This window comes from Mauremys mutica, chromosome 11, assembly GCF_020497125.1.
Source record: "Mauremys mutica isolate MM-2020 ecotype Southern chromosome 11, ASM2049712v1, whole genome shotgun sequence".
NCBI lineage: Eukaryota > Metazoa > Chordata > Testudines > Geoemydidae > Mauremys > Mauremys mutica.
In genome coordinates, this window is record NC_059082.1 from 48,307,106 (window position 1) to 48,334,759 (window position 27,654).

Here is a 27,654-nt window from a genome sequence, read left to right on the forward strand (position 1 = left end):
TTTCCCCTCATCCACAGAGCCGGTTATCTCATCATAGAAGGCAATTAGGTTAGTCAGGCATGACTTGCCCTTGGTGAATCCATGCTGACTGTTCCTGATCACTTTCCCCTCCTTTAAGTGGTTCAGAATTGATTCCTTGAGGACCTGTTCCATGATTTTTCCAGGGACTGAGGTGAGACTGACTGGCCTGTAGTTCCCTGGATCTTCCTTCTTCCCTTTTTTAAAGATGGGCACTACATTAGCCTTTTTCCAGTCATCCGGGACCTCCCCCGATCGCCATGATTTTTCAAAGATAATGGCCAATGGCTCTGCAATCTCATCGGCCAACTCCTTTAGCACCCTCGGATGCAGCGCATCCGGCCCCATGGACTTGTGCTCGTCCAGCTTTTCTAAATATTCCCGAACTACTTCTTTCCCCACAGAGAGCTGGTCACCTCCTCCCCATACCGTGCTGCAGAGTGCAGCTGTCTGGGAGCTGACCTTGTCTGTGAAGACAGAGGCAAAAAAAGCATTGAGTACACTAGCTTTCTCCACATCCTCTGTCACTAGGTTCCCTCCCTCATTCAGCAAGGGGCCCACACTTTCCTTGACTTTCCTCTTGTTGCTAACATATCTGAAGAAACCCTTCTTGTTGCTCCTAACATCTCCGGCTAGCAGCAACTCCAAGCGTGATTTGGCCTTCCTAATTTCACTCCTGCATGCCTGAACAATACTTTTATACTCCTCCCTGGTTATTTGTCCAATCTTCCACTTCTTGTAAGCTGTTTTTTTGTCTTTAAGACAAGCAAGGATTTCACTGTTAAGCTAAGCTGGTCGCCTGCCATATTTACTTTTCTTCCTACACATCGGGATGGTTTGTTCCTGCAACCTCAATAAGGTTTCTTTAAAATACAGCCAGCTTCCCTCGACTCCTTTCCCCGTCATGTTATTCTCCCAGGGGACCTTGCCCATCAGTTCCCTGAGGGAGTCGAAGTCTGCTTTTCTGAAGTCCAGGGTCTTTGTTCTACTGCTCTCCTTTCTTCCTTGTGTCAGGATCCTGAACTCGACCATCTCATGGTCACTGCCTCCCAGGTTCCCATCCACTATTGCTTCCTCTACTATTTCTTCCCTGTTTGTGAGCAACAGGTCAAGAAGAGCTTTTCCCCTAGTTGGTTCCTCCAGCACTTGCACCAGGAAATTGTCCCCTACACTTTCCAGAAACTTCCTGGATTGCCTGTGCACTGCTGTATTGCTCTCCCAGCAGATATCGGGGTGATTAAAGTCACCCATGAGAACCAGGGCCTGTGATCTAACAACTTCTGTTAGTTGCTGGAAGAAAGCCTCGTCCACCTCATCCCCCTGGTCCGGTGGTCTGTAGCAGACTCCCACCACGACATCACCCTTGTTGTTCATACTTCTAAATTTAATCCAGAGACTCTCAGGTTTTTCTGCAGTTTTATACTGGAGCTCTGAGCAGTTATACTGCTCTCTTACATACAACGCAACTCCCCCGCCTTTTCTGCCCTGCCTGTCCTTCCTGAACAGTTTATATCCATCCATGACAGTACTCCAATCATGTGAGTTATCCCACCAAGTCTGTTATTCCAATTACATCATAATTCCTTGACTGTGCCAGGATTTCTAGTTCTCCTTGCTTGTTCCCCAGGCTTCTTGCATTTGTGTATAGGCACTTAAGATAACTCGCTGATTGTCCCGCTTTCTCGGTCTGAGGCAGTGACACTCTGAGTACCTTTCCCAGACCCGAAGAAGAGCTCTGTGTAGCTTGAAAGCTTGTCTCTTTTAACAACAGAAGCTGGCCTATAGAAAAATATTCCATCACCCACCTTGACTGTCAAAAGTATCCTCTTGTACCTTCAGTCCTAGAAACCTTCTCAATCCCCAGTACATGAATGAAAGTTTCTTTAGTGTCGGAGACTTTTAATAACAATATTGTGTGTGTTCATAAATAATTGCCCTATCACTTTTTTAAAACAAATATTTATACACATGAAGTACTTGTGAACAACATAGGAAAGAAATGTCTTGTGTGTCCCCACTTCAGGTGTTACTGCAGTGTGGTCTATGCTTATCTTGCCTCTATGGCAGAAAATATCTTACTTGGTGGAGGGCAGATGTGTGTTGAATTAGAAGAGAGTTTATCCCAAATCGCTGTAATGAGGTCTGTTTGTTTCCATTTGCAGGGAGAGCATGTGCCTGATTCACACACTGAAAGGAGTTTTCAGGCCACATCCCTTAGCTGGCACCCATCCCGACTGATCCTTGCAGTGGGCTGGGAGACAGGGGAAGTGGTGGTGCTTAACAAACAGGACAAAGAGCACCACACAGTACCCCCCAACCATAATGCTGAAATTACTGTTCTAAAGTGGAGTACTAATGGTACCCGCCTTGTGTCTGGTGATAGGGTAAGTAGTGCAACTGACATGCCATCACTGTGCTTTATGCTGTATAATGAATCCCGGAGATGGAGAACAAGAATTGGATTTTTAACAGTAATGCATTAATGGGAGGGGATTTCAAGGAAAAGATGAGTCTAATTTCATCATAGTAAGTTTTAGTTCTTCTTTGAGTGATTGCTCATGTGCATTCCAATAGATGTATGCGCACGCTGCATGCATGATCATCAGAAGTTTTTCCCCTAGCGGTACCCATCAAGTCGGCTGTGGAAACCCTTGGAGTGTCACCTTTTATGGCTGCCTGCTCAGTTCCTTCTTACTGCCAGTGATGGTCGTTGGAACATCTCAGTCTCTTGCATTCACAAGTGCCTACCTAGTGGTTCCCTTTTTCTTTGTTGTACATAGTAGTTTGGTCTTACTTCGGTGGGTTTCCCCCCTGCCCTAATTTCACCAGGCACTGGGGCATGCCTTGGTCGCAGGGGTTTAAGACGTGCGAGAGCTGTGCAAAACCTATGCCCACAGGCGATCTGCACGCTGCCTGTCTCAAGTGTTCAGGAGAGGGCCATCAGACAGATAAGTATCCAGGACTTTTAGACTCAGGACTGAGAGAGACAGTGGGACTATCATTTGAAGCTCCTCCTGATGGAGTTGGCCCTCCGCCCACAGCCAGCACTGAAAGTGGCACCAGCATCATCGGTGCGCAGTGCCCGGGCCTCGATGCGGGATGTCCCGGCACTGAGGAAGGACTCCTCCAAGGAGCACTGGCGCCACTCCCCGACTCATAAGGCCAGTGCCACCAGGCAGCACTGCTCACAGTCCCTGGTGCTGCATAAGAAAAAGAAGGTGGACAAGGCTCATTCCCCCATCAAGAAGCCATGAGGGGACTCCAGCGGGGTGCATCCTCTGGTGGGACACCCACGGTCTGGGCCTCAAGACCCGGCACTCCTGACTCTGGCCCCAACAGGAGGTCCATCGAGTCCAGTGCTGGTGGCCTCCTCGACTTGGGAGGATTTAGAGGAAGAGCTCAACCTTCCATCCACGCTGGATACCTACAAGGCAGCACGAGACCTCATTGCCATGACAGCACAGGCCCCGGCATCACAAGCCCCGGCACTGTCCGCGGCACCAGCTGCAGCGTCTATCCTGGCACCGCATGTGGCTCCAGCACCCTTTGCAGTACTGATGGCAGCACTGCATCTGGTTCATCATTGTAGCAAGCCTGTGATTTTTACGGCGCTGCTCACCATCTCCCTGGTAGTGCTCCCCAGCACCGTCGGGCTCCACAGACTACTCGTCCAGGTCAGACACTGAGTCTTCTGTCTCTCTATGCAGCCAGTATCACTCCCGGCACCACAGATCAGTGGAATCATTGGCACCGGCAGTTGCCTGGCCGCCCCAGTGGCAGGGCACAGTCCAATGGCCCTTTTGGACCCCTTGGGCCTTCCATCAGGGTCAGGGCTTCAGGCAGGCATCGGTGACATCTGCATCCTGTGCCCTCCGCCCCTCCCCCCCCGGCAACGTTGGTGGCTTGCCACACTCCCCAGGGCTCCTGAGGACCCCACAAAAGACAGGGACTCTGGGCTGTCACGCTGAGGCGCAGCACCGGAAACAGTGCCATCAGTGACACTAGAGCCACCTCCAGTCACGGGAGGCTCTGAGGTACCTGACCCAGCTTCCAGAGAGCCAGAAAGGCAGGAAGACCCTGTCCTATGAGTCTCCTCCTCACCAAACGAGGCGGTGGCAGGCACCACGACCACGCTACCAGCAATGGACTCCAGGCAGAAGAGATGATGGAGGAGTCTGACCCAATGGTGGACATCCTTGCCCCGGAGGTTCCTTCTGGATCACCATACATGATTGTTCCAGATCACATCAGATTGCTGGGCCCACAGCACAGTAGGGGTGGGATATTCTATCCAATTCTATTCCCTCCCACCCTCCTTCCCCAGCGCTCTTCAGGGACCCTTCTCATTAACAACTCCTCTTGCAGGAGGTGCAATCACTTCTCTCTCTGGGACAACAGAGGAGATTCCTCAGGAGTTCAGGGGCCAGGGGTTCTACTCCTGCTATTTCCTCTGGATCTGTGAGACCTCAACACATTCATAAGGAGAGTGAAAAGTTGCACATGATCTCTCTGGCTACCATCATTCCTTCCCTGGATCCAGGGGACTGGTACGCTGCCCTTGAATTGAAAGACGCATACTTCCATTATTCTGGCCCACAGACTGTTCCTGAGATTTGTGGTCAGTGGCCAGCACTATAAGTTCAGGGTGCTCCCATTTGGGCTCTCGGCGGCCCCCGGGTTATTCATCAAGTGTATGGTGGTTGTGGCAGCCTTCCTCCGGAAATGTCAGGTGCAAGTATTCCCATACCTAGATGACTGGCTCATCAAGGCCAAGTTGCAAGCACGGGCCACAGAGCATGTGTATCTGGCGCGGGCCACATTCCGCAAGCTGGGACTCGTATTGAATGTGCCCAAATCCACACTGGCCCCGACGCAGAGAATAGAATTCATAGGGCTGTCTTGGACTCCACGCAGGCCAAAGCGTTCCTGCCTGAGGTGTGCTTCCAAGCACTCATGGACACTATCGAAATTCTTCGCCGATTTCCCACAACCATGGCTGGAAATTGCATGAAACTATCTAGGCATATGGTGGCCTGCACATATGTGGTCCAGCACGCCAGATTACGCCTTCGGCCCCTCCAGGCATGGTTGGTGTAGGTGCACAGGCTGGGCAGGGACCTGCTTGATGCAATAGTTACCCTCCACCCTTGCATCCTCGAGTCTCTCCACTGGTGGCTGCAACCACAAGTTGTGTGGAAGTACCCTCTGCCAAACCCCAACCTATGGAATCCCTAATCACGGCTGCCTCGGTGCTTGGTTGGGGAGTGCATGGGCAATATCAGAGCCCAAGGCCTGTGGTCCCACACAGAACTATCACTGCATATCAACATAAGGGAGCTGAGGGCGGTTTGTCTGGCATGCCAAGTGTTCCAGGCCTGCCCGCAGGGTGCATGTGCGTTGGTGCTGATAGACAACACTGCAGCGATGTTCTATATAAGCAAACAGGGTGGTGCTTCCTCCTCTCCCCTGTGCCAGGAAGCCCTTGAGCTATGGGATTTTTGCATTGTCCACTTGATACACCTAGAGGCGTTGCACCTTCCAGGAGTGCAAAATGAGCCAGCTGATCATTTCATGGTCATGAATGGTCCCTCAGGCTGGACATCATGCACTTGATTTTTTTCCAGAGGTGGGGCTCTCCCCACATAGACCTGTGCATGACACAGAGCAACAGGAAGTGACAGTGGTTCTGCTCTTCCCTGAACCACAGCCCAGGCTCCATTGTGGATCATAGAATCATAGAATATCAGGGTTGGAAGGGACCTCAGAAGATCATCTAGTCAAATCCCCTGCTCAAAGCAGGACAAATCCCCAGACAGATGGGTGTTTGTGGTTTTTTTTGTTGTTTTTTTTTCCTTAACCCCAGTTCCCTAAATGGCCTCCTCCAAGGATTTGAACTCACAACCCTGGGTTTAGCAGGCCAATTCTTGAACCACTGAGCTATCCCCCCACCTTCACCTTCCATAGATGAGTCACCTGCTGTATGCGTTTGTACCCTTCCCTCTCATACACAAAGTCCTCCTCAAGACTCGCCGGGATGATCCTCATAGCAGCCAGTGTGGCCCCGCCTGCACCGGTTCACCATGTTGTTGAACCTCTCAGTGGACAGATCAGTAGTGCTTCCTGTGTGCCTGACCCTAATCACACAGGACCATGGCTGTCTGCAACATCCCAATCTGGAGTCCCTCCACCTCATGGCATGGAAACTCTATGGCTGAACCCTCCTTGAGCTTCAGTGTTTGGACCCAGTGAGGGAGGTCCTGCTGGGAAGTAGGAAACCCTCCACTCGTGCCATGTACCTGGCAAAGTGGAAGCGTTTTTCCATCTGGTCTCTGCAGAGGGGAGTCGAACCGCAGCTAGTGCCAATTCCCCTTATTTTGGATTACCTATTATAACTTAAGCAGCAGGGGTTGGCAATATCATCTCTCAGGGTATACCTGGCTGCCATTTTGCCCTTGCACCCGGAGGCAGCGGGTAGGTCAATCTTTAGTAATCCCATGGTGGGCAGGTTTCTCAAGGGCTTGGACAGACTTTATCCCCAGGTATGACGGCCCGTTCCCCAGTAGGACCTCAATGTGGTCCTGTCTGCACTCATGGGGGGGACCCCCTTTTGAGCCTATAGCAACCTGCCTTTCCTGGAAGGTGGCCTTTCTGGTGGCCATACCTCGGCTAGAAGTGTATCTGAGCTCAGAGCGCTGGCTTCCGAGCCCCCCTATATGGTCTCTTATAAAGACAAGGTGCAACTATGCCCTCACCCTGCATTTCTGCCAAAGGTAGTCTCCCAGTTTCATGTGAACCAAGACTTATTTTTACCTGTGTTCTTCCCTAAGCCCCATACCAGTAACTAAGAACTCATATTCCATTCCCTGGATGTTAGGCATGCCCTAGCATTCTACATTGAGCGCACAAAGCCATTGCGTAAGTCACCATAGCTCTTTATTGCAATCACAGAAATGATGAGGGGGCTCCCAATCTCATCCCAGCTCATTTCATCATGGATCATGTCCTGTATCAGGACTTGCTATGACCTGGCAAAAATTTCAGCCCCTTGGCTTACGGCACACTCCATGAGAGTGCAGGCATCGTCTGCAGTATTCCGGGCGCACGTCCCTATCCAGGACATATGCAAGGCAGCAGCATGGTCTTCCATCCACACTTTCACGTCACCCTACACCATTACCTAAGAGGCGAGGGATGATGCAGCCATTGTCTGGGCAGTCCTGTACTCAGCAACCAGGTGAACTCTGACCCCTCCCCCAGGGAAACTGCTTTGAAGTCACCTATTCGAATGCACATGAACAATCATTCGAAGAAGAAAATATGGTTATGAGAGGTAGGTAACTGTTGTTCTTAGAGATGTGTTGCTCATGTCCATTCCAATAGGTGTGTGCGCGCGCTGTGTGCACGATCGTCCGAAGGTTTTTCCTCTAGCGGTAAAACCTGTTGGGTCAGCTGTGGAGAGCCCTGAAGTGGCACCTTTATGGCAGTGTATATAGGTTCCTGCCGACCTGCCGCCTGCTCAGTTACTTCTTGCTGGAATACTCGAACAGAGAGGAGGTGGGTGGGATTTGGAATGGACATGAGCAACACATCTCGAAGAACAACAGTTACGAGAGTTAGGTGACCGTTTTTTTGCATGCTTCTGGAATGGAATGGGTTTGTATCAGGATTTCCCCAACTTTATTTATTGGCTTTTCTATAGTGTTCATTACTATTGTATCTAAGCATCTTTAAATATTAATTAATTTAACTTTACAACATATTCTGTGGTAGTATTATCACCATTTTGCAGATGTGGAAACAGAGGCACACAGCAGTGGCGTAACTTGCCTGAGGCCACCTAGGAAGTTTGTGGTATAGCTGGCAATAGAACCCAGATCTCCTTAGTCTCGGTCCAGTGTCTTTACGACGAGCCCTCCCACATCCTTCCCCCACTTTTGTATAGTGACCCTCCCTCAAACACAGCAAAAATGCTTGAGTCTTCCTAGTATCAGTGTATTTTTAGTTGGAGCAAAGAGCAAAAAGACTCTAGTGGGGGGGGAAAATGTGTTGTGGAAATATATTTTAAATACATTAATCTTAATTTCTTGATGAGTTGGTTGCTCTTTTATGTAGCGAAATGGGGAATTATCTATTGATATTCAGTGTTGACCACTAAATATTCAATACTGGATTCTGTTTTTGCCAATTCCTGAGCCAAAAAAAAATGCTGTTCCTTTTGTCTATTTTCTGTGAGCTTTTTTGACACTCCCTAGGATAAGACACAGCTTCTCCAGAGATTTCAGCTTTTACTGTCAGTATGAATCAATGAAAAAGCGTAGATCTAATTATTGACTATAAAACTTCTATTACGTTTGGAGGTCTTGACAAGGAAATTGACAGATAAAAGCCACAGTCGAATTGTCCACTTGCTTATAGGAAAACTGGGCAACAATGGTGAGATTGAAATTGCTGGCATGCAGAGACCACTGCCTATCAAGCAGACCAATATTGTCTCATTGTTTACTTGTACTCCCCTATCTGGCTATATCCATTTATTGTTGTTATTTACATAAAATCCTTCAAGAAAAGGAAACAAAATGGCTTTCTTTCCCTCTGGATATCAAAGCTGCTCAATTACAGGACCATAAGAGAATGCCTGCAGAAAGAGGTGAGTGGTACGTCTTGAAGATCATGAGACTTGGCCTCCGCCTAATCTCCTTTAAGGAGCTTTGTAGCCTAGTGTCCTCATCTGGGAATTCCCAGCCCCTAGTAATTCAGATTTAGGCTCCAAGAACCACTGAAAATACTTCTTAAAATTTGAGCAGCAACCAGTGAGGATCAGGAGCTCTTTATTTACATTCTAAGTACATAATACCTTGCATATCTTCCAGCTTTTGATGGCTCGATAGTATTGGAAGGGTCCAGGTGTTTTGTATAAGTATCTTGAGTGAAAGTGTCTTTATGAAACAAATGGCTTTTACAGCAAAAGGCAAAAGCTTTGGGCTATTAGAATGGTTCAAAGGATACCAAGATATCTTAACAAATCAATCTCATTAATACAAATGTCACTGTGTCATCTCCAGTTGCCATGATGAAAGCTGGCTTGGAAGCAAATTGAAGACTAGCTTGGCCTTGGCTGAGTAAATACTTTTATTCAAGAGCTCCAATCTTGTCTTCTAATTCTCTTCCACAAATATTTTCCCCCAGGCAGATGCTAGTAAGACAATTTAGTTTCAGATTCCAGGCTTTGCTAGTAGTTGGAGCAAAGATTAACTTGACATTACACTATGAAAAGAAAAACATTCTCTCCCTAATAAACGTTTGGAGAAAAAAATATTTTTAGCCATTTTGGGCTCTTTTATTCTCATGTGGAGCTTTGAAGTAAACCATCGGGGCACGATCAGGTACATGAGGAGACCTGAATCAATAGAACATGAATGGAGTCTGGGTTTATTACAGTGGATAAACCTATTTATTGGGTGGCATAAAGGAAAGGGGGAAAATGTGTGCTTTGAAGGATAAAAATCTGGTCATGAAGTGAGAGTCATGAATCTTATGCAATTTTATGCCCATTACACTTCCCCATTTCCTCCTTGATGTTACTAAAATATTGAAGGTGTAGTGAGCTTTTTTTAGGGGTGGAAGGAGCAATCTGACTTGAAAGTAAGGTGTGTTTAGTTGTCAAGCAGAAAAATGACCTCAACTCAGGATATATATATGGGAGTAATTTCCAGCTGTTTTTATGGGCATCCAGGCTCCTCTTTATAACGAGGCACTTGGTTGCTTATGGAAGCAGTTGGGGGCGGAAAAAAGAAAGTAGAACCAGCAAAATGTGACTTTTCACTTAGCAGAGACCACCAGCCAGAACTCTGAACCGCCAGTGGTCCACAGACCACCATTTGAAAGGCACAGTCTTACAGCTACTGTTTTGGGTTCTCTGCACACTTGAACAGACGCCACTGCGCTGGTAAACATTTGGATAATATTTGCAACCAAAAGAATGGAAAATGTATTGATTTTGTTTTTAATTTTTAAAGCTTAGATTCAGATAACTTAAAGATAAGAGGAGAATTATATGGTCACTTGTGTGGCTTCAGTACCATGCTATATGCCTGACCTTAGGTGAGATGCGTTGGAAGAGCTATGTGGAAGTGCTGTGCTATGCTTCATACAAGTACTACTAATCTTTCATTTTCGTGGGGACTAAATTCACTTACAATGTATTAAAGAAAAAAGAATAAATCTTAATAACCCTTGTGACATTACGTTACTGACATAACCTGTGACCGTATAGATCATTGTTGCAACCACTGTTATATATTTGCAGCAAATATTGTACAAAGGTTGTTGTGTAAGGTGTCTATGGAAAGATTATGGTTTGTTGATTATAATTATGCTATCTGTATGTGTATATCACTTTTGTAGTTGAAGTTATGAATATTGGCTATGTACTTGTATATCAATGTGTTTTGATTCTAAAGTAGCCTTAGGGTATGTCTACGCTATGAAATTAGGTTGAATTTATAGAAGTCGGTTCTTTAGAAATAGTTTTTATGCAGTCGATTGTGTGTGTCCCCACAAAAAATGCTCTAAGTGCATTAAGTCGGTGGACTGCGTCCACAGTACCAAGGCTAGCGTCGACTTCCGGAGCGTTGCACTGTGGGTAGCTGTGAGTAGCTATCCCACAGTTCCCGTGGTCTCTGCTGCTCATTGGGATTCTGGATTGAGAGATCTCAATGCCTGATGGGGCAAAAACAGTGTCGCAGGTGGTTCTGGGTAAATGTTGTCAGGCCCCCCTCTCCCTCCCTCCGTGAAAGTAATGGCAGACAATTGTTTCGTTCCTTTTTTCCTGGGTTACCTGTGCAGACACCATACCACGGCAAGCATAGAACCCACACAGCTGACTGTCACCGTAAGTCTCCTGCGTGCTGGCAGACGTGGGACTGCATTGTTACAGAGCAGCAGCTCCTTGGCTTTTGGCAGCAGATGGTGCGTTACGACTGGTAGCCGTAGTTGTCGTATTCCTGGGTGCTCTTTTAACCGACCTTGGTGAGGTCAGTCATGGGCGCCTGTGCAGACTCCTTCTGCCGAGCACCCAGCAGCTGACAATGGCTCGCAGTCATAATGCACCGTCTGCAGCCACCCTAAAGATGTAAAAGATAGATGGAGTGGATCAAAACAAGAAATAGACCTGATTTGTTTTGTATTCATTTGCTTCCTCCCACCCTCTGTGAAATCAATGGCCTGCTAAACCCAGGGTTTTGAGTTTGATCCTTGAGGGGGCCATTCTGTGTGACAGTTGTTTTGTGTTTCTCCTTGATGCAAAGCCACCCCCTTTGTGGACTGTAATTCCCTGTAAGCCATGTTGTCAGTCGCCCCTCCTTCTGTCAGAGCAGACAATCGTTTCACGCCTTTTTTCAGCCCAGACGCCATAGCACTGGGATCATAGAGCCCGCTGAGATCACCACGGCAGTTATGAGCACTGTAAACACCATGCGCAGTATCCTGGAGTATATGCAGAACCTGCCAAAGCAAAACCAGACGAGGAGGCGATGGCAGCACGCTGACAAAACTGATGAGGACATAGATGAGGACATAGACTTCTCGCAAAGTACGGGCCCCGGCAATGTGCACATCATGGTGTTAATGGGGCAGGTTCATGCTGTGGAACGCCGATTCTGGGCCCGGGAAACAAGCACAGACTGGTGGGACCGCATAGTGTTGCAGGTCTGAGACGATTCCCAGTGGCTGTGAAACTTTCACATGTGTAAGGGCACTTTCATGGAACTTTGACTTGCTTTCCCCTGGCCTGAAGTGTCAGAATACCAAGATGAGAGCAGCCCTCACAGTTGAGAAGCAAGTGGCGATAGCCCTGTAGAAGCTTGCAACGCCAGACAGCTACCGGTCAGTCGGGCATCAATTTGCAGTGGGTAAATCTACTGTGGGGGCTGCTGTGATCCAAGTAGCCCAGGCAATCAAAGAGCTGCTGATACCAAGGGTAGTGACTCTGGGAAATGTACAGGTCATATTGGATGGCTTTGCTGCCATGGGATTCCCTAACTGTGGTGGGGCGATAGACGGAACCCATATCCCTATCTTGGCACCGGAGCACCAAGCCAGCGAGTACATAAACCAAAAGGGATACTTTTCAATGGTGCTGCAAACACTGGTGGATCACAAGGGATGTTTCACCAACATCAACGTGGGATGGCTGGGAAACGTACATGATGCTCGTGTCTTCAGGAACTCTGGTCTGTTTCAAAAGCTGCAGGAAGGGACTTTCTTCCCAGACCAGAAAATAACCATTGGGGATGTTCAAATGCCTATAGTTATCCTTGGGGACCCAGCCTACCCCTTAATGCCATGGGTCATGAAGCCATACACAGGCACCCTGGACAGTAGTCAGGAGCTGTTCAACTATAGGCTGAGCAAGTGCAGAATGGTGGTAGAATGTGCATTTGGATGTTTAGAAGCGTGCTGGCACAGTTTACTGACTCAGCTAGACCTCAGCAAAACCAATATTCCCATTGTTATTACTGCTTGCTGTGTGCTCCACAATCTCTATCAGAGTAAGGGAGAGACATTTATGGCGGGGTGGGAGGTTGAGGCAAATCACCTGGCCACTGATTATGTGCAGCAAGACACCAGCGTGGTTAGAAGAGCACAGCAGGACGCGCTGTGCATCAGAGAAGCTTTGAAAACCAGTTTCATGACTGGCCAGGCTATGGTGTGAAAGTTCTGTTTGTTTCTCCTTGATGAACATCCCTCCCCACCCTCACCCCTTGGTTCACTGTACTTCCTTGTAAGCTAAGCACCCTCCCTTTCCCCCTTCGATCACCACTTGCAGAGGCAATAAAGTCATTGTTGCTTCACATTCATGCATTCTTTATTAATTCATCACACAAATAGGGGGCTAACTGCCAAGGTAGCCCGGGAGGGGTGGAGGAGGAGGGAAGCGCAGGGTGGGGTGGGGTGGGGTAGGATGGAAGGACAAGGCCACACTGCACTCTAAAACATTTAAAACTTTAAAACGTATTGAATGCCAGCCTTCTGTTGCTTGGGCAATCCTCTGGGGTGGAGAGGCTGGGTGGCCAGAGGCCCCCCCCCACTGCATTCTTGGGCATCTGGGTAAGGAGGCTATGGAACTTGGGGAGGAGGGCAGTTGGTTACACAGGGGCTGTGGCGGCGGTCTGTGCTCCTGCTGCCTTTCCTGCAGCTCAACTATACGCTGGAGCATATCCATTTGATGCTCCAGCAGTCAGAGCATCGAATCTTGGTTTCTGTCCACAAGCTGACGCCACCTATCCTCTTCAGCCCTCCACCTCTCCTCACGTTCCTGTTGTACTTTCCTGCACTCTGACATCGTCTGCCTCCACACATTCTGCTGTGCTCTGTCAGTGTGGGAGGACAGCAGTAGCTCTGAGAACATCTCATCCCAAGTGTGGTTTTTTCGCCTTCTAATCTTCGCTAGCCTCTGCGATGGAGAAATTTTTGCAGCTGCTGGGTGACAATACACATTTTAGAGAACAATAAGATCACTCTTTCCTGTTAAACCTTGCTGTTCACATTACACAGCACATGTGCTTTCGTTACAAGGTAGCATTTTGCCTCTTATATTGAGAGCCTGCTGGTCTGGTGTAAGAGATCACTCATGCAGTGCCAGGCAACAGAATTTGGCTTGCAGGCAGCCATGGTAAGCCACAGTCTTTTGGCTTCTTTAACCTTCATAACATGTGGGAATGGTTTCAAATAGCAGCACCCTCATTTCCCATACCAAGCAGCTGTTGGCTTGGCCATTTAAAATGGGTTTGCAGTTTAAAAGGAGGGGCTGCAGTTTGCAGGTTAACGTGCAGCACAAACCCAAATACCCCCCCACCCTGCCATGCTATTCTCTGGGATGATCATTTCACCCCTCCCCCACCACATGGCTAACAGCGGGGAACATTTCTGTTCAGCCACAGCCAAACAGCAAAGCAGAAACAGGCACCTCTGAATGTCCCCTTAATAAAAGCACCCTATTTCAACCAGGTGACCATGAATGATATCACTCTCCTGAGGAGCAGTCAGATAGCTTAAAATACATTTATTCAGATTCTTAATTCTTACATTTTTATTTTGTTAGAAAATGTGAACGACACATTCCTTGTTTACTAGATGATGATTAATCTTTTACTCGTGATTTGTGTCTAACTGCATTTGGATGGAAATTGGAATTCAATTAAAAAGGCACTAAAGCAGCATTTTGAAAAAAGTTATTAGCTAAATAAAACTGCCATAAATATGGTGGATGCATAAGAAAAAAAATAACTTTATCAAAACAAGTTTTGGGTTTGTTTAGTTTGGAAAAGAGAAGACTGAGAGGGGACATGATAGTAGTTTCCAGGTATCTAAAAGGGTGTCATAAGGAGGTGGGAGAAAACTTGTTCATCTTAGCCTCTAAGGATAGAACAAGAAGCAATGGGCTTAAACTGCAGCAAGGGAGGTTTAGGTTGGACATTAGGAAAAAGTTCCTAACTGTCAGGATGGTTAAACACTGGAATAAATTGCCTAGGGAGGTTGTGGAATCTCCATCTCTAGAGATATTTAAGAGTAGGTTAGATAAATGTCTTTCAAGAATGGTCTAAACAATATTTGGTCCTGCCATGAGGGCAGGGGACTGGACTCGATGACCTCTCGAGGTCTCTTCCAGTCCTAGAATCTATGAATCTATGAGAGATAAGGAACGGATGTTGTCTGAATGCCAGCAAACACCGGGATTTGCGCTCCATCCCCATACACGTTAACAGACTTTTGCAGTAGTTGTACTGGCCATGAATGCCAGGGCAGATTAATCATTAAACATGCTTGCTTTTAAACCATGTGTAATATTTTACAAAAGTACACTCACCAGAGGTCCCTTCTCCGCCTACAGGGTCCGTGAGCATGCCTTGGGTTGGTTCAGGGGGTACTGGCTCCAGGTCCAGGATGAGAAACATACCTTGGCTGTTGGGGAAACTGGTTTCTCCGCTTCCTTGCTGTGAGCTATCTTCAATCTCTTCGTCATCGTCTTGCTCATCCTGAAAACCCACTTCCTTGTTGTGTGATTCTCCATTAACAGAGTCAAAGCACAGGATTGGGGTAGTGGTGGCTGCACCCCCTAGCATGGCATGCAGCTCAACGTAGAAGCAGCATGTCTGCGGCTCTGCCCCAAACCTTCTGTTTGCCTCTCTGTTTTTGTGGTAGGCTTGCCTTAGCTCCTTAATTTTCACGCACTGTTATGGCCTCTGTCCTTCATGCCCTTTGAGACTTTTGGCATTTCGTTTACTGCAACAGAGTTCAGCTAGCACGGATTCGTCTCCCTGCATGGCGAGCAGATCCCGTACCTCCTGTTCGGTCCATGCTGGAGTTCTTTTGTGATCCTGGGACTCCATCATTGTTACCTGTGCTGATGAGATCTGCACTCACCTGCACCTTGCTACCCTGGCCAAACAGAAAATTAAATTCAAAAGTTCGCGGGCCTTTTCCTGTCTGCCTGGCTTGTGCATCTGAGTTGAGAGCGCGGTCACAATGGAGCACTCTGGGATAGCTCCTGGAGGCCAATACCATCGAATTGCATCCACACTACCCCAAATTCGACCCGACAAAGCTAATTTCAGCGCTAATCCCCTCGTTGGAGGTGGAGTAAAGAAATTGATTTAAAGAGCCCTTTAAGTTGAAAAAAAGGGCTTTGTCGTTTGGACAGGTCCAGGCTTAAATTGAGGTAATGCTGCTAAATTTGACCTAAAATCGTAGTGTAGACCAGGCCTTAGTAATTGACAACGGATCTTGGAAGACTCCAATCCACATAAAAAGTCTACCTGGGGATGGTCAAGATAGCAATGGCTGCTGCCTGTAAAAAAACTAAGTAATGCATGGACATGTGACTTGCCCATGGGACCCCAAGTTCCATTTTTGCTGTAACTTTCTACAGTAAGAGGAGGGATAGCTCAGTGGTTTGAGTATTGGTGTGCTAAACCCAGGGTTGTGAGCTCAATCCTTGAGAAGGGCCATGTAGGGATCTGGGGCAGAAATCTGTCTGGGGATTGGTCCTGCTTTGAGCAGGGGGTTGGACTAGATGACAACCCTGATATTCTATGAAAGAGGTGTTCTTACTGTAGGAGGAGACTAAAAGGCTGATGCCTCATCTCCATCTTGTCTTCAATCCTGCTTCTTACTTTTGGAGAGACTTTGCTACAAACTGAAGCTCCGAACAAAGAACTGAATGACCCATCCCAGCTGTGGATGTACTCCAGAGATTTGATTTGAACCTGCAGTTTATTATATCACTGCTACAAGCCTGAATCAAGAACTTTGCTACTGTATGTAATTGATTCCATTTAACCAATTCTAGCTCTCATCTAGATCTTTTTTTCTTTTGTGATTAAACCTTTAGATTTTTAGATTCTAAAGAATTGGCAACAGCGTGATTTGTGGGTAAGGTCTAATTTGTATATTGACCTGGGTCTGGGGCCCGGTTCTTTGGGATCGTGAGAACTTTTTTTCGTTCACTGGGATATTGGTTTTCATAGCCGTTCAACCCAGTAACGAGTGGCACTGGTGGTGATATTGGGAAATTGGAGTGTCTATGGCAGGGGTAGGCAACCTATGGCACGCGTGCCGAAGGCGTCACACGAGCTGATTTTTCAATGGCACTCTCACTGCCCAGGTTCTGGCCATTGGTCCAGGGGGCTCTACATTTTAACTTAATTTTACATGAAGCTTCTTAAACATTTTAAAAACCTTATTCACTTTACATACAACAATAGTTTAGTTATATATTAGACTTATAGAAACAGACCTTATAAAAACATTAAAATGTATTACTGGCACATGAAACCTTAAATTAGAGTGAATAAATGAAGACTCAGCACACCACTTCTGAAAGGTTGCCGACCCCTGGTCAATGGGAATTGCTTGTATGACTTATGGTTAGCCATTGGGGTAAAACCGAAGTCCTCTCTATTTGGCTGGTTTGATTTGCCTTAATAGTAAAGGAACTCCATTTTTGGGCTGTAACTGCCCTGCTTTAAGCAATTTGTCCTGAATTGGTACTCTCAGTTGGGTCCCACCAGAGCAAGCATCGTTACAACTCCTCACTGTAATTTGTCTTAATGAAATGAGATTGCAGTTTAAATTATACATTTTTATTCTGTTTTTGTTCATTGCCTAGCAGAGTGGGCCCCCAATTGTAACTGGGCACTCCAGGTACTACCATAATACAAATAATAAATCTTAAAATTCCACCTGCAAAGCTGGTATCATAAGTCAGCTTTTTGGGATTGTGAATGTGATTCCTCTGCTTCTCTCTTTGCTCCATTTTTCCACTCAGCAGAGGGTTGAAATTGATAGGTATCCAAAACTGGAGTGCTTCAGACTGCAGAATTCTTCTCAATTTCAACTCTTTGCCAGTTTGCAAAAACTGGGCCAGGGTCTGAGGTTCAGCACAATACCTGTACTTGAATCATTATGTCTGCCTGTATTCTTGGTCAAAACAGAACCAGCAACTCAGACTTATTTTGTTTATCAACTGTTGGCTCTCTTGTTTCGAAACTAATATATTTTCTCTGATAAAGGGGTATGCTTTGTTAAAATGCATATCTTGAGAAAGCTGTGTCAGAATTAGGGCCCAACAACTTTGTCATCATTAAATCTTGCAATGGCAAGCATTTGATTTAAATCAGTTAATTAGATTTTGATGTTCCTGTGATTTAAACATTTAAGGGACTGGAGAGGTGCTGTGGGCAGCATGCTACTGAGTTCATGCAGCTTGCGCAATTGGATCACTGTTTTGTTATCATACACACATGTATAGTGCTTGTGAACATGCATTCACTTTTGGACACTTCTTTCCTAGAAGGAAGGAGAGCCATAAGTGGTGTTACTTATTTGATATGCATGGCCTGGGGGCAATGGGGAGAGGTAGAAGCAGTTGTATGTTTGGACAGAGAAGAGAGTAAATAAAAGCTCTGTATTTCAAATGACTACATAATGTTGGCAGGAAACTTGTTTCAGAATGGGAGATTTCAAGCTTCACAAGCTTATAACTTCTCATAATAAAACATGCTAGCAGTCTTCAAATATTTGACGAGCTGAAAAATCCCAAAAAGAGTGTAATATGGTTTTGTGTGGAGCAAGCAGGTATAATGGGAATTAAAGGGAAAGTTTAGGCTGAATATCAGAAAAAAAAACTTCTTGACAGTGAGCTCAATTAGACGCTGGAACAGTCTCTCAAGAGAAATAATGAAGGCCCATTGGTTGAGACACTTAAAACTAGACTGGATGAAATGCTAGAAAATGGGCTCTGAGGAACAATTTTGCATTGACTCCTATTACATGGACTACATAACAAATGACCTAATGAGTGTTTTTCTTCTTTAACTTCTCTTATGGGTCTCTCAACTTCTAAGAATGTCATTTTAAAATTTCTTTCTGATCCTAAAAATGAATCAGTCCTCATTTAAAAAAAAATAATAAAAAATCAGGGTGAGTGTATAAAGTGTTGCAACATTTCTAATATTCTCTCTTCTGTGCTGGGAAATCCATAAATAATGACTCTGCGTTTCTCTGATCATGTGTGCTTTTGCTTTGCTTGCCTGCTTGGCCTTGAAAATAGGCAGTGGATTGAAACTAACAAGAGTTCTAGAGCTGGATTCTTGTTAGTTTGAGTAACTTGACTGCTCACAAGGAAGAAAAAAGGGGTATAGGGTATGATGAGTACGTGCAAGTGCATGTGTCTTGGTGCATATGTGCAGAACAAAACAAGGTTGGTCCAATTTTAGGCCTGCCAGCTTTAGCAATGTCCTTTTCATTAAGAATGGAAGTAATTTAGACACTTTTCCAGACAGCGTCATTTTAAATAAATAATGAAATGCCATTATTTAAAAAGTCACTTGAAGTCTTTGCCACCTGTGAAAGGGGGATAATCTTACCTACATATTAAAAAATAAAGATGAAAGGTACTAAATAAGAGAAAAATACCATGTTATCAGAAAAAATATATTGCCTGAAGTGATTATTTAAGGTCCATTGAATAGTTCGTCTCCTATTATTATCGATTTGTGAGGCAGGTCTATCTCTTTTTTTCAATTCTTCCAGCTTGGAGTCATGGTTCTATGGAGACTGGACCAGCGGGGTCGAGTGCAAGGCCCCCCTTTATTGAAACATGAGTATGGAAAGTATCTTTCTCATTGTATCTTTCGGCCTCCATCTCCTGGCGAGTAAGTGAAAATGCCCGTCGGAACTCTTCTAGACTATGTCTCTCTCTTTAGGGCTGGGGATTTCTTATTATTAGGTTTGTTGCACAGAGTTCCCATTGAAATCCAAACACACACACCTTGTAGTGGCTCCTCCTAACTGCTCCAGCCATCACTAGTGCTTATCTGCCTTAGATGCAAAGCACAATTACCTGCTGCCTCCTATATCACCTCACTATGAGTGCTCCTTACTCTCTCTCCTACAACCAGATCCTCCTATCTCCCAACCTAGCTCTCAGACCACACTTCTTCTGCCTAGTCCCTAGTTTCTCCCCTGACTGCCATCCCACTGCACACACCTTCTGGCTTGTTTCCAACACCCTTCCCTGGTGACTCCTTCTCATCCTCTGGTCCGAGATCTTCCTCCTCCCCAGATTCAGACACTCCTTTGAACCCATTCCGCTGCCAGCTTCCTTATACATGTATGGTTCCAGGCTTTTCTCCTTTTCTTTTATTCCAACTATCATCTCTCTTCTTCCTCCCCCCTTTCTCCGCCCCCCACCAGTCAGCACTCTTCTAAGCTCTTTTTCCCATTGCTATTTCTGTGCCTTTCCTTTGGTTCCAGGTCCTTCTTCCAACTCCTGCTGCTGACTCCCTTTCCTCTGCATGGATCCAGGTCCCCTTCCTCTCTTCCCCGTTGCTGCTAGCTCTCACAACTCCAGCAAACAATAATGTTGATATTTCAGAGGTCTGGCAGCACGACTGCCTGTGATCATGTTAACAGATGTGATTTATACTAAATACAATGATTTTAAATGTGCAGTGGGTCCCCGGTATAGATTGGGGTTGTGTTCTTGAAAAGGGTGATGTATACCGACATGACTTGTATTGCGGACCCGCTTGTACACCAGTGGCGTAGACAGGAGGGAACACTTGGGTGGGCATGCAACGACAGGGGAGTGGAGGGGTAGGAGCGATCTGGCTGCCTTTCTCTCTCCTCCAGCCGGCCTTGCAGGGGTGGGGGGAATAAACACTCTGGCCAGGGGCTCCTGTAAAAATGGGGAGCGCAACCCCACCTGCTCCCCTGGTGCTCAGGGCTTGCCCCGCTACGCTCACCTGGCACTCCTGCCCGGGAGCAGGGTTGGGGCGCGGGGGCTTGCCCCACTCTGGCCAGGGAATTGGGGTCGGGGCTTGGAAGCCCCTGTGCTCCGACCCCATTCCCTGTCAGGAGGGCCAAGTAAGTGGAGCAAGGCAAGCCCCCGACCCCACTCCATGGCTGGCGCTCCAGAGCTTGGCAAGCCTCCGCGCTCCTACCATGCTCTCCGGCCGGAGTGCCAGGCAGGCAGTGTGGGGCATGCGCTGTGGTGGGAGCAGAGCTGGGATTGGGGGGGGGCTGGATGTTAAGTGAGTGGGCCGCAGCCCACCCGTGGCTATGCATATCTGTTGCATATGTTGCTCATCAATAGGGAAATGTGTTCCGATTCAGGTTGCTCCCGATCCGCATATCTGTCATTTGCAACTTATAGCACAGTAGTGCAAACTACGGCTATGTGGGACTGACGTGAATTGGAACACATTCTCCTATTGATGAGTGAGGTTATGCAAAAGAGGGAGATGTATACTGGGAACCCCCTGAATATCCTTCTATAACCAGGAAATAATACTAAGTCATGATAGAGATTGAATACATTTGAGGATTCCAATCTCTCTGCTGAGGTGAGTGTGAAAGATCTCTCCATCATGAATAGTTGCCACATTTTGGTAGTGGGAATCCCCATCCATTTTTTTTCTGGATTAAAAAGTTATGTGCCAAATTGGGAGCTAGAAATGAAATGCCTTTTGGTTGCCTGCAGGGACCTGGTACAGCTAGCCAAAGCAGCAGTGAGTGGTGATGAAAAAGCCCTGGATATGTTTAACTGGAGAAAAGCTGGAATCGGAGTGCCTCTGAAAGTGGGACCTCAGGAGGGGTTGTCCTTTTTCATCAGTGTGATTGATGGTAAGAAAAACAAAACCCCCAAAAAACAAATGCTGCATTCTGTTGGGAAATGTAGTCTCTTTAATGTTTTCAAAACTCTTCAGTGTAAGGTGGTCTTGTTTTCACTTGAGCTGTTGCACAGATTATTCTTAGGGGAGAAATAAAACACCTAGTAAGATGAAGTGTATAAAGTCATGAAAATCCTAACATCTTCAGAGTGAGTTCTTTGTACAACATCCTTCTTCCGGACCAGTCCTGTTGGGATTGGAAGTTTTGGGAGCAGGATAAATGTTTGGAAGGGTAGTGGCTGTGATGACTTCAGAAGTGGAAATAGCTGATTCCTAGTAATGTCAGAAAGAGGTATCGAAAGTTATTTTCCTATTTTGCATGAGGGATTTTCCTGTTTGAATAGAGCTGGTAGCCTCAAGCACTGCTGTAAACTCAGTGGTTATTCCATTGAAGGAAGCCTCCGCGCTTCCCCTTTGAATGGACTTGATTAATCACAGCCTGGCATATGCCTGTTTTTCTTTTCAGAAAGAAAATGAGGGTAATCTGTACCATCCAAAAGAGGTCAGAACTAGAGAGAAGCTATTTGTCGCCTTCTTTTCCAAAGATAGAAAATAATTAATATTTTATGTTGTTGCTAGAACCAATACTAAATGATGTCTAAAGCATATTTTCTATAAAAATTATAAATCTTAATATCTCCCTTTTTTCTTCTTCTTTCACTTTTCCTTCTATAGCATCTATTCAGTCTTTTTTTAGTATCTGTATTTTCCCTTAGACTAATTTGCTTCATGTGATGTCCCCCATCCCCTCCCCCCAAATCTTTGCTTTGACATCTTTCTTCTCTATTTTAATTTCTAGTGGATTTTTTTCCTCATCTTTTTCTTTCTCTAGCCCAGTTGCTCCCCTCTCTCTAAATCTCCTGCCTACTGGCCCAGGACCAGAACAGATCCTCCATATACAGTTGAAGAGTGTTTTGAAGGCTGGTGACCAGTAAATATGAGTGCTGCCCTCCAAAAGCAGATTAACTGACAACTCTGGGGATCTAGTTAATTTATGCTAATCTCCCAATAGAGTCGTGGTTCTGTCTGCAAGGCTGCATCTACACTGGCAAAAATGGGGCTCCTAATTCAACACTGGTTCACCACAAGTGGTGGTAGCAATGGTGGAAACTATACTGGAGACAGGGCTCAGGCATTTTGACCATCATGTAATTGGATTTGTTGATATAATATGGCATTATTTAATTCATTTAGATGGATTACTTGAGAATAGCATTGATTAGCAATACTGGGGAGGCAGTATGACCTAGTGGATAGGGATTCTGGAGTCCTGGGTTCAATATCTGATACTGCTTTGCTGGGTGACCTTGGGCAACTAACTTCCCTCTCTGTGCCTCGGTTTCACTAGCTGTAAAATGGGGCTAATGATACTGAACTCCTTTGTAATGTGTTTTTGAACTCTCTCGATGTCTGTTTTATTAATTATTTATTATTTGAATAGGCAACACCACAGTGAATTCTAAGAAAGTGAAACAGTAAATGACACTGACAGCAGTTCCTTAATAGATCAAAATGGTGACATCCTTTTAGTGGAGAAGAAACATCTTTGAACAGTGATGTGTTTTAAATTCTATTTGCAGGGGAATTTAGCTTTACACTGAGAATTGTCTTTAGAGCAACCATTACAATGATACACAGCTCCACCTAGTGACAAACTCCTCATTGTGCAAGTGTGTGTGTGTTTTCACAGATTATTAGGGTTGGAAGGGACCTCAGGAGATCATCTGGTCCAACCCCCTGCTCAAAGCAGGGCCAATCCCTAAATGGCCCCCTCAAGGATTGAACTCACAACCCTGGGTTTAGCAGGCCAATGCTCAAACCACTGAGCTATCCCTCCCTCCCCCACATTCTCACATTTTCCCTTTGTTTCTTTGGTATGTCATCTAAGCTCCAAATTAGGAGACAAATTCTGCTTGCCCAACTCATTTAAATAGTTTGTTTCAGGAATATACATGTGCCATTCTAGGTAGTGGTCTCTTACTGTTTCCATTATAAGATAGTGTTTTGATAATTGTTGAAGTCTAGCTTTAAATACTATCTAGGCTGACAGCAAACAGCTCTTGGTCTGAGAAGCTATCTTTTCAAAAAAGAAGAAATTAAAATAATTTGGCCACTTTGGGTATAATTATGCTGTAATCATGGGGTGTGACTGCATCTTGAGTAGACATACCTACTCTAGCTTTAATCTAGCCACAGCTTCATTGCTTTGGTACCCAAAATAGCTAGATTAAAACTAGGTTTAGGTATGTCTATACCAGCTGCAATTACATCCCACAATTTCAGTGTAGACATGTCCTTTAAGAGAAATGTTTCTTCTTTTAGTGCTGTCCCTGTGGGTGCTCCACTTCAAGTGTTGGTTTGTCCTGGCGCTGTTGATCAGAGATCTTCAGTAGCAGTGCCTGGTTGGGGTGCGTGTGTACAATAGCTGTCTCACAGCACCATTGGTGCCTCATGTAGCACACACATGGCCCAACTGCTTCATTTCCTTCTCAATCATCCTCAGCCTGAGATGGAGCTCTGTAGTGGTGTTGAAGAAAACCTAGAAAAGAAGTAGATAACATTAGATTGTTTAGGTAAGCCTCAGTTTGTTGTAATTAGTTGGTTCACTTAGTGTTAAGTTTCAAGTAGTCTTAGTTAGACAATTCATTCCTCTGCCCATCCCAAGTTAGCGCTACGAGGGCTGTTAAAAATATGCATGGCTCCTCAGGTTTTTAAAGATGCACTTTGTACAAGGAATCAATACCTATTTCGGATGGGCACTCACTATGCATTCACTGCTTAGGTGAGTCGCACATATCACAAAAGTTCGCTCACGGCAGCATTTGCAAAACTCGAGTGAGGAGAGACGGAGATCTCCGACTTGAATTTCTCCATTTAAAATGAGTTTCTTACGCCTACTTCTGACCCCAGATAACCCTCGACAAGGGACTCTTGGGGTACGTCTATACTTACTGTCCGGGTCGGCGGCTAGCGTTCGACTTCTCGGAGTTCGATATATCGCGTCTAATCTAGACGCGATATATCGAACTCCGAACGTGCTCCCGTCGACTCCGGAACTCCACCACCGTGAACGGCGGTGGCGGAGTCGACGGGGGAGCCGCGGACTTCGATCCTGCGGCGTCTGGACGGGTGAGTACTTCAAACTAAGGTAGTTCGAGTTCAGCTACGCTATTTGCGTAGCTGAACTTGCGTACCTTAGTTCGACCCCCCCCCCCTTAGTGTAGACCAGGCCTAAGGGCACATCCTCTGTGGACAGAGCTAGTACCCTTTCCTCTACAAAACTGAGAAAATGGCCATGTCCTCCCCAAACAGAGAACCATTTTTTTTTTTAAAAAAAAAGGTCTCTGGTGAGATCTCTATCCTCGGTGCCAACCTCAGGCAGTGTGACTATCTTTGAGGCACCAGGCACTTCTGGCACCCTCCGTACTGGGACTTCTGCCAGCAGGGGAAAGGAGTCGAGTGGTAGGCACAAACCAGCCTCCTCCTCCACGGCACCAACTATTCCTATGAAGGACACAGTACCACAACCGTTGCCATTGGCGATGCCCCCTCTGCCTGCACCAACTTCATTGGAACCGTCAACAGAGAATTCAAGAATGGTACCACTGGCACTGACTAGGGCCACATTCAAATGAACAGCACTGACCAAGCTACCACCTAATGTGTCAGCACAGAAAGGCACAACATCGAAAACAGCAGCACCACATCCTCTTACACGTAAAGTAGACATGGAAGTAGTGTCTACCCCCATATCTCCGCTGTTCGGCACTGACGGCTCGCGAGTACCAATGGCACTAGACCAGCCGGAATCCCCCACTGCTCCATCATTTTCAAATGAAGATGTGGATGACCTTGAAGAGGAAGTCTTCTCATCAGATCAGTCCTCATCATCAGGCATCAGACCACCAATGTCCCACAAGATCAAGAGAACAGCTTACCAGGGACATACATTCTTGGCTCACAAATACCTGGACTATCTCCCTCTTTCACACCCTACGGTTACAAATAAACTAGCAGAAATCTACTCTAACCCCAGTACAACAATTAGACTTCATCGTAGCACATCTGGACTCAATAGAGGCCAAAGCATCACTACCAATGACCAGATTCTCAGCACTGACCACACTCATATCAGTGGTCACAAACAGCCCATGGGTATCAGCATGTACCGGGCCGGCCTACAAGTATTAGGACATATGGCAGCCACTATCTTTGTAGTAAGATATGCTTGACTACATATGTGCTGCCTACAGGGCTGGCTGAGCTCGGTATACAGACCATGAGAGCACAGCCTGAACAAAAGCTTAACAGTAATATCAAAAGTCCAACACTTCTTAAAATGGTGGACAAGTCCAAGAAACGTATGCGAAGGGATCCCATTTCAGCAGGATCCACCATCCATACTGATCACAACAGATGTCTCACTGATCAGCTGGGGTGCTTCCTTGACCTAACATACAATCTGAGGGAAGTGGTTGCCCACAGAAACACATTTACACATCAACCTGCTCGAATTACGTGTGGTTTGCAACGCGTGTATCCATTTCCTCCCAATAATAAGGAACAAAACAATAAGAATCATGATGGACAACATGGCATATATGTTCTACATAAACGGACAGGGTGAAGCATGATCTCATTCCCTATGAACAGAAGCCATAAAACTATGGAACTGGTACATAAAGCACAACATCACCATTACAGCATCATACCTCCCAGGTCAACAGAACATGATGGTGGATACATTAAGCAGACAGTTTTCCCAAGAACACAAGTGGGAACTGAACAACAACATCACACAACACATATTCCACACACCATATTCTTCAAAGACAGTGACACTATGACCACACCCAAAATTTGTCCCTAAGATAACATCCTTTCATTTCAACCAACCAATTCACTTACCTTTGTTTTAACCTAAACCACACAGGACTACACAAGACAGTCCTCCACGCTCTAGACGTTAGACGTGCTTTAGCATTCTACCTAGATAGAATGAAACCATTCCGAAAATCACCAAGACTTTTCGTCTCCACGACTGGATAATCAAAGGGATCCACAATATCAAAACAAAGACTTTCAAAATGGATCTCCAATTGCATCCATCTATGCTATCAACAAAAAATAGAACCCCGACAGGGATCAGAGCCCATTTGACGAGATAAGTATTGACCTCAACAGCCTTTTTGAATAACGTACCAATCACAGAAATATTTTGAGCTGCCACTTGGGCTTCACAACACACATTCACGAATCACTATACAGTAACACAAAGCTCAGGCTCAGGTGCAATGCTAGGCCTAACAGTGCTAACTTCAACTATGCATACAACTCTGAAGCCCATCTGTCCTCAGTAGGGCACTACTCCACGATCACCTGAAGTGGAGCACCCATAGGGACAGCACTTGAAGAAGAGAGGGTACATCTTGTACAGTATCTGAGGTTCTTCGAGATGTGTGTCCCTGTAGGTGCTCCACTACCCACCCTCCTCCCCTCTACTTTGGAGTTCATATTAAAGACTCCATGGTAGAGAAAGAACTGACGGGGTTGAGTTGTGCGCGTGCTAGATGAGGTGCCACTGGCATTGCAAGACAGCTACTGTGCACGTGTGCCCTGACCAGGCACTACTACCAAAAATCTCTGATCAGGTGTCAATGTGTCCTGACGCTGTTGAAGTGGAGCACCCACAGGGACACACATCTCAAAGAACCTCAGTTACTGCATAAGGTGAGTAACCCTCCCTTTTTTGATGCTTTTTTGCATTCATTAATCCATAATGGCTCTATTTAAAAAAAAAATGCAGTCAGATGTTAGTGTAGACTATGGAGTGCCTTTTGTAATTAAAATAAATGACAAATTAACAACATTTGAAATGTTATTTTTGTGCTTTTTTTACTTGCCTGGAATAGATGTATTACAAACATTTCTAAAGCTCTCATCACCATAGTAAAACAATATACAAAATTCAGTTATCAGATCTTATATGCAGGGCCGGCTCCAGACCCCAGCGCGCAAAGCGCGCGCTTGGGGCGGCGTCCCGCGGGAGGGCGGCAGGCGGCTCCGCTGGACCTCCCGCAGACGTGCCTGCGGAGGGTCCGCTGGTCCCGCGGCTCCGGTGGATCATCTGCTTGGGGCGGCGCAAATCCTAGAGCCGCCCCTGCTTATGTGAGAAAGTTTGTCTAAAGCAAAGATATTTTAACACTTGAAATTTACCAACAACTCTCTTTTTCATAATGATGTTTTACACAGAATTGTTGTCATGGCTGCATGCTACAGGTGATTGGTGCACTAATGTAGATGTCTGACATGAGATTTCCAAAATGTTTTAGATCCAGGCTCTAGTCTGTTTAAGGTATCCTGAGCTGTACTGAATGCACCCTTGTTGTGTATTCTTTGAAGA

General features: G+C 45.9%; 1 protein-coding gene across 4 annotated transcripts in view; it reads left to right on the top strand.

Annotated features, from left to right (window-relative positions):
* Positions 1-27,654, top strand: part of IFT140 (intraflagellar transport 140) — a 243,719-nt gene that overhangs the window by 11,585 nt on the left and 204,480 nt on the right. For 3 of the 4 annotated variants that reach the window (XM_044978903.1, XM_044978900.1, XM_044978902.1), the window contains exons 3-5: positions 2,181-2,402; positions 19,111-19,232; positions 21,062-21,204. In XM_044978903.1, coding sequence (XP_044834838.1) covers positions 2,181-2,402; positions 19,111-19,232; positions 21,062-21,204 — 487 coding nt within the window. The remainder of the gene's footprint in view (positions 1-2,180; positions 2,403-19,110; positions 19,233-21,061; positions 21,205-27,654) is intronic. The other variant, XM_044978901.1, reaches the window with a different exon arrangement.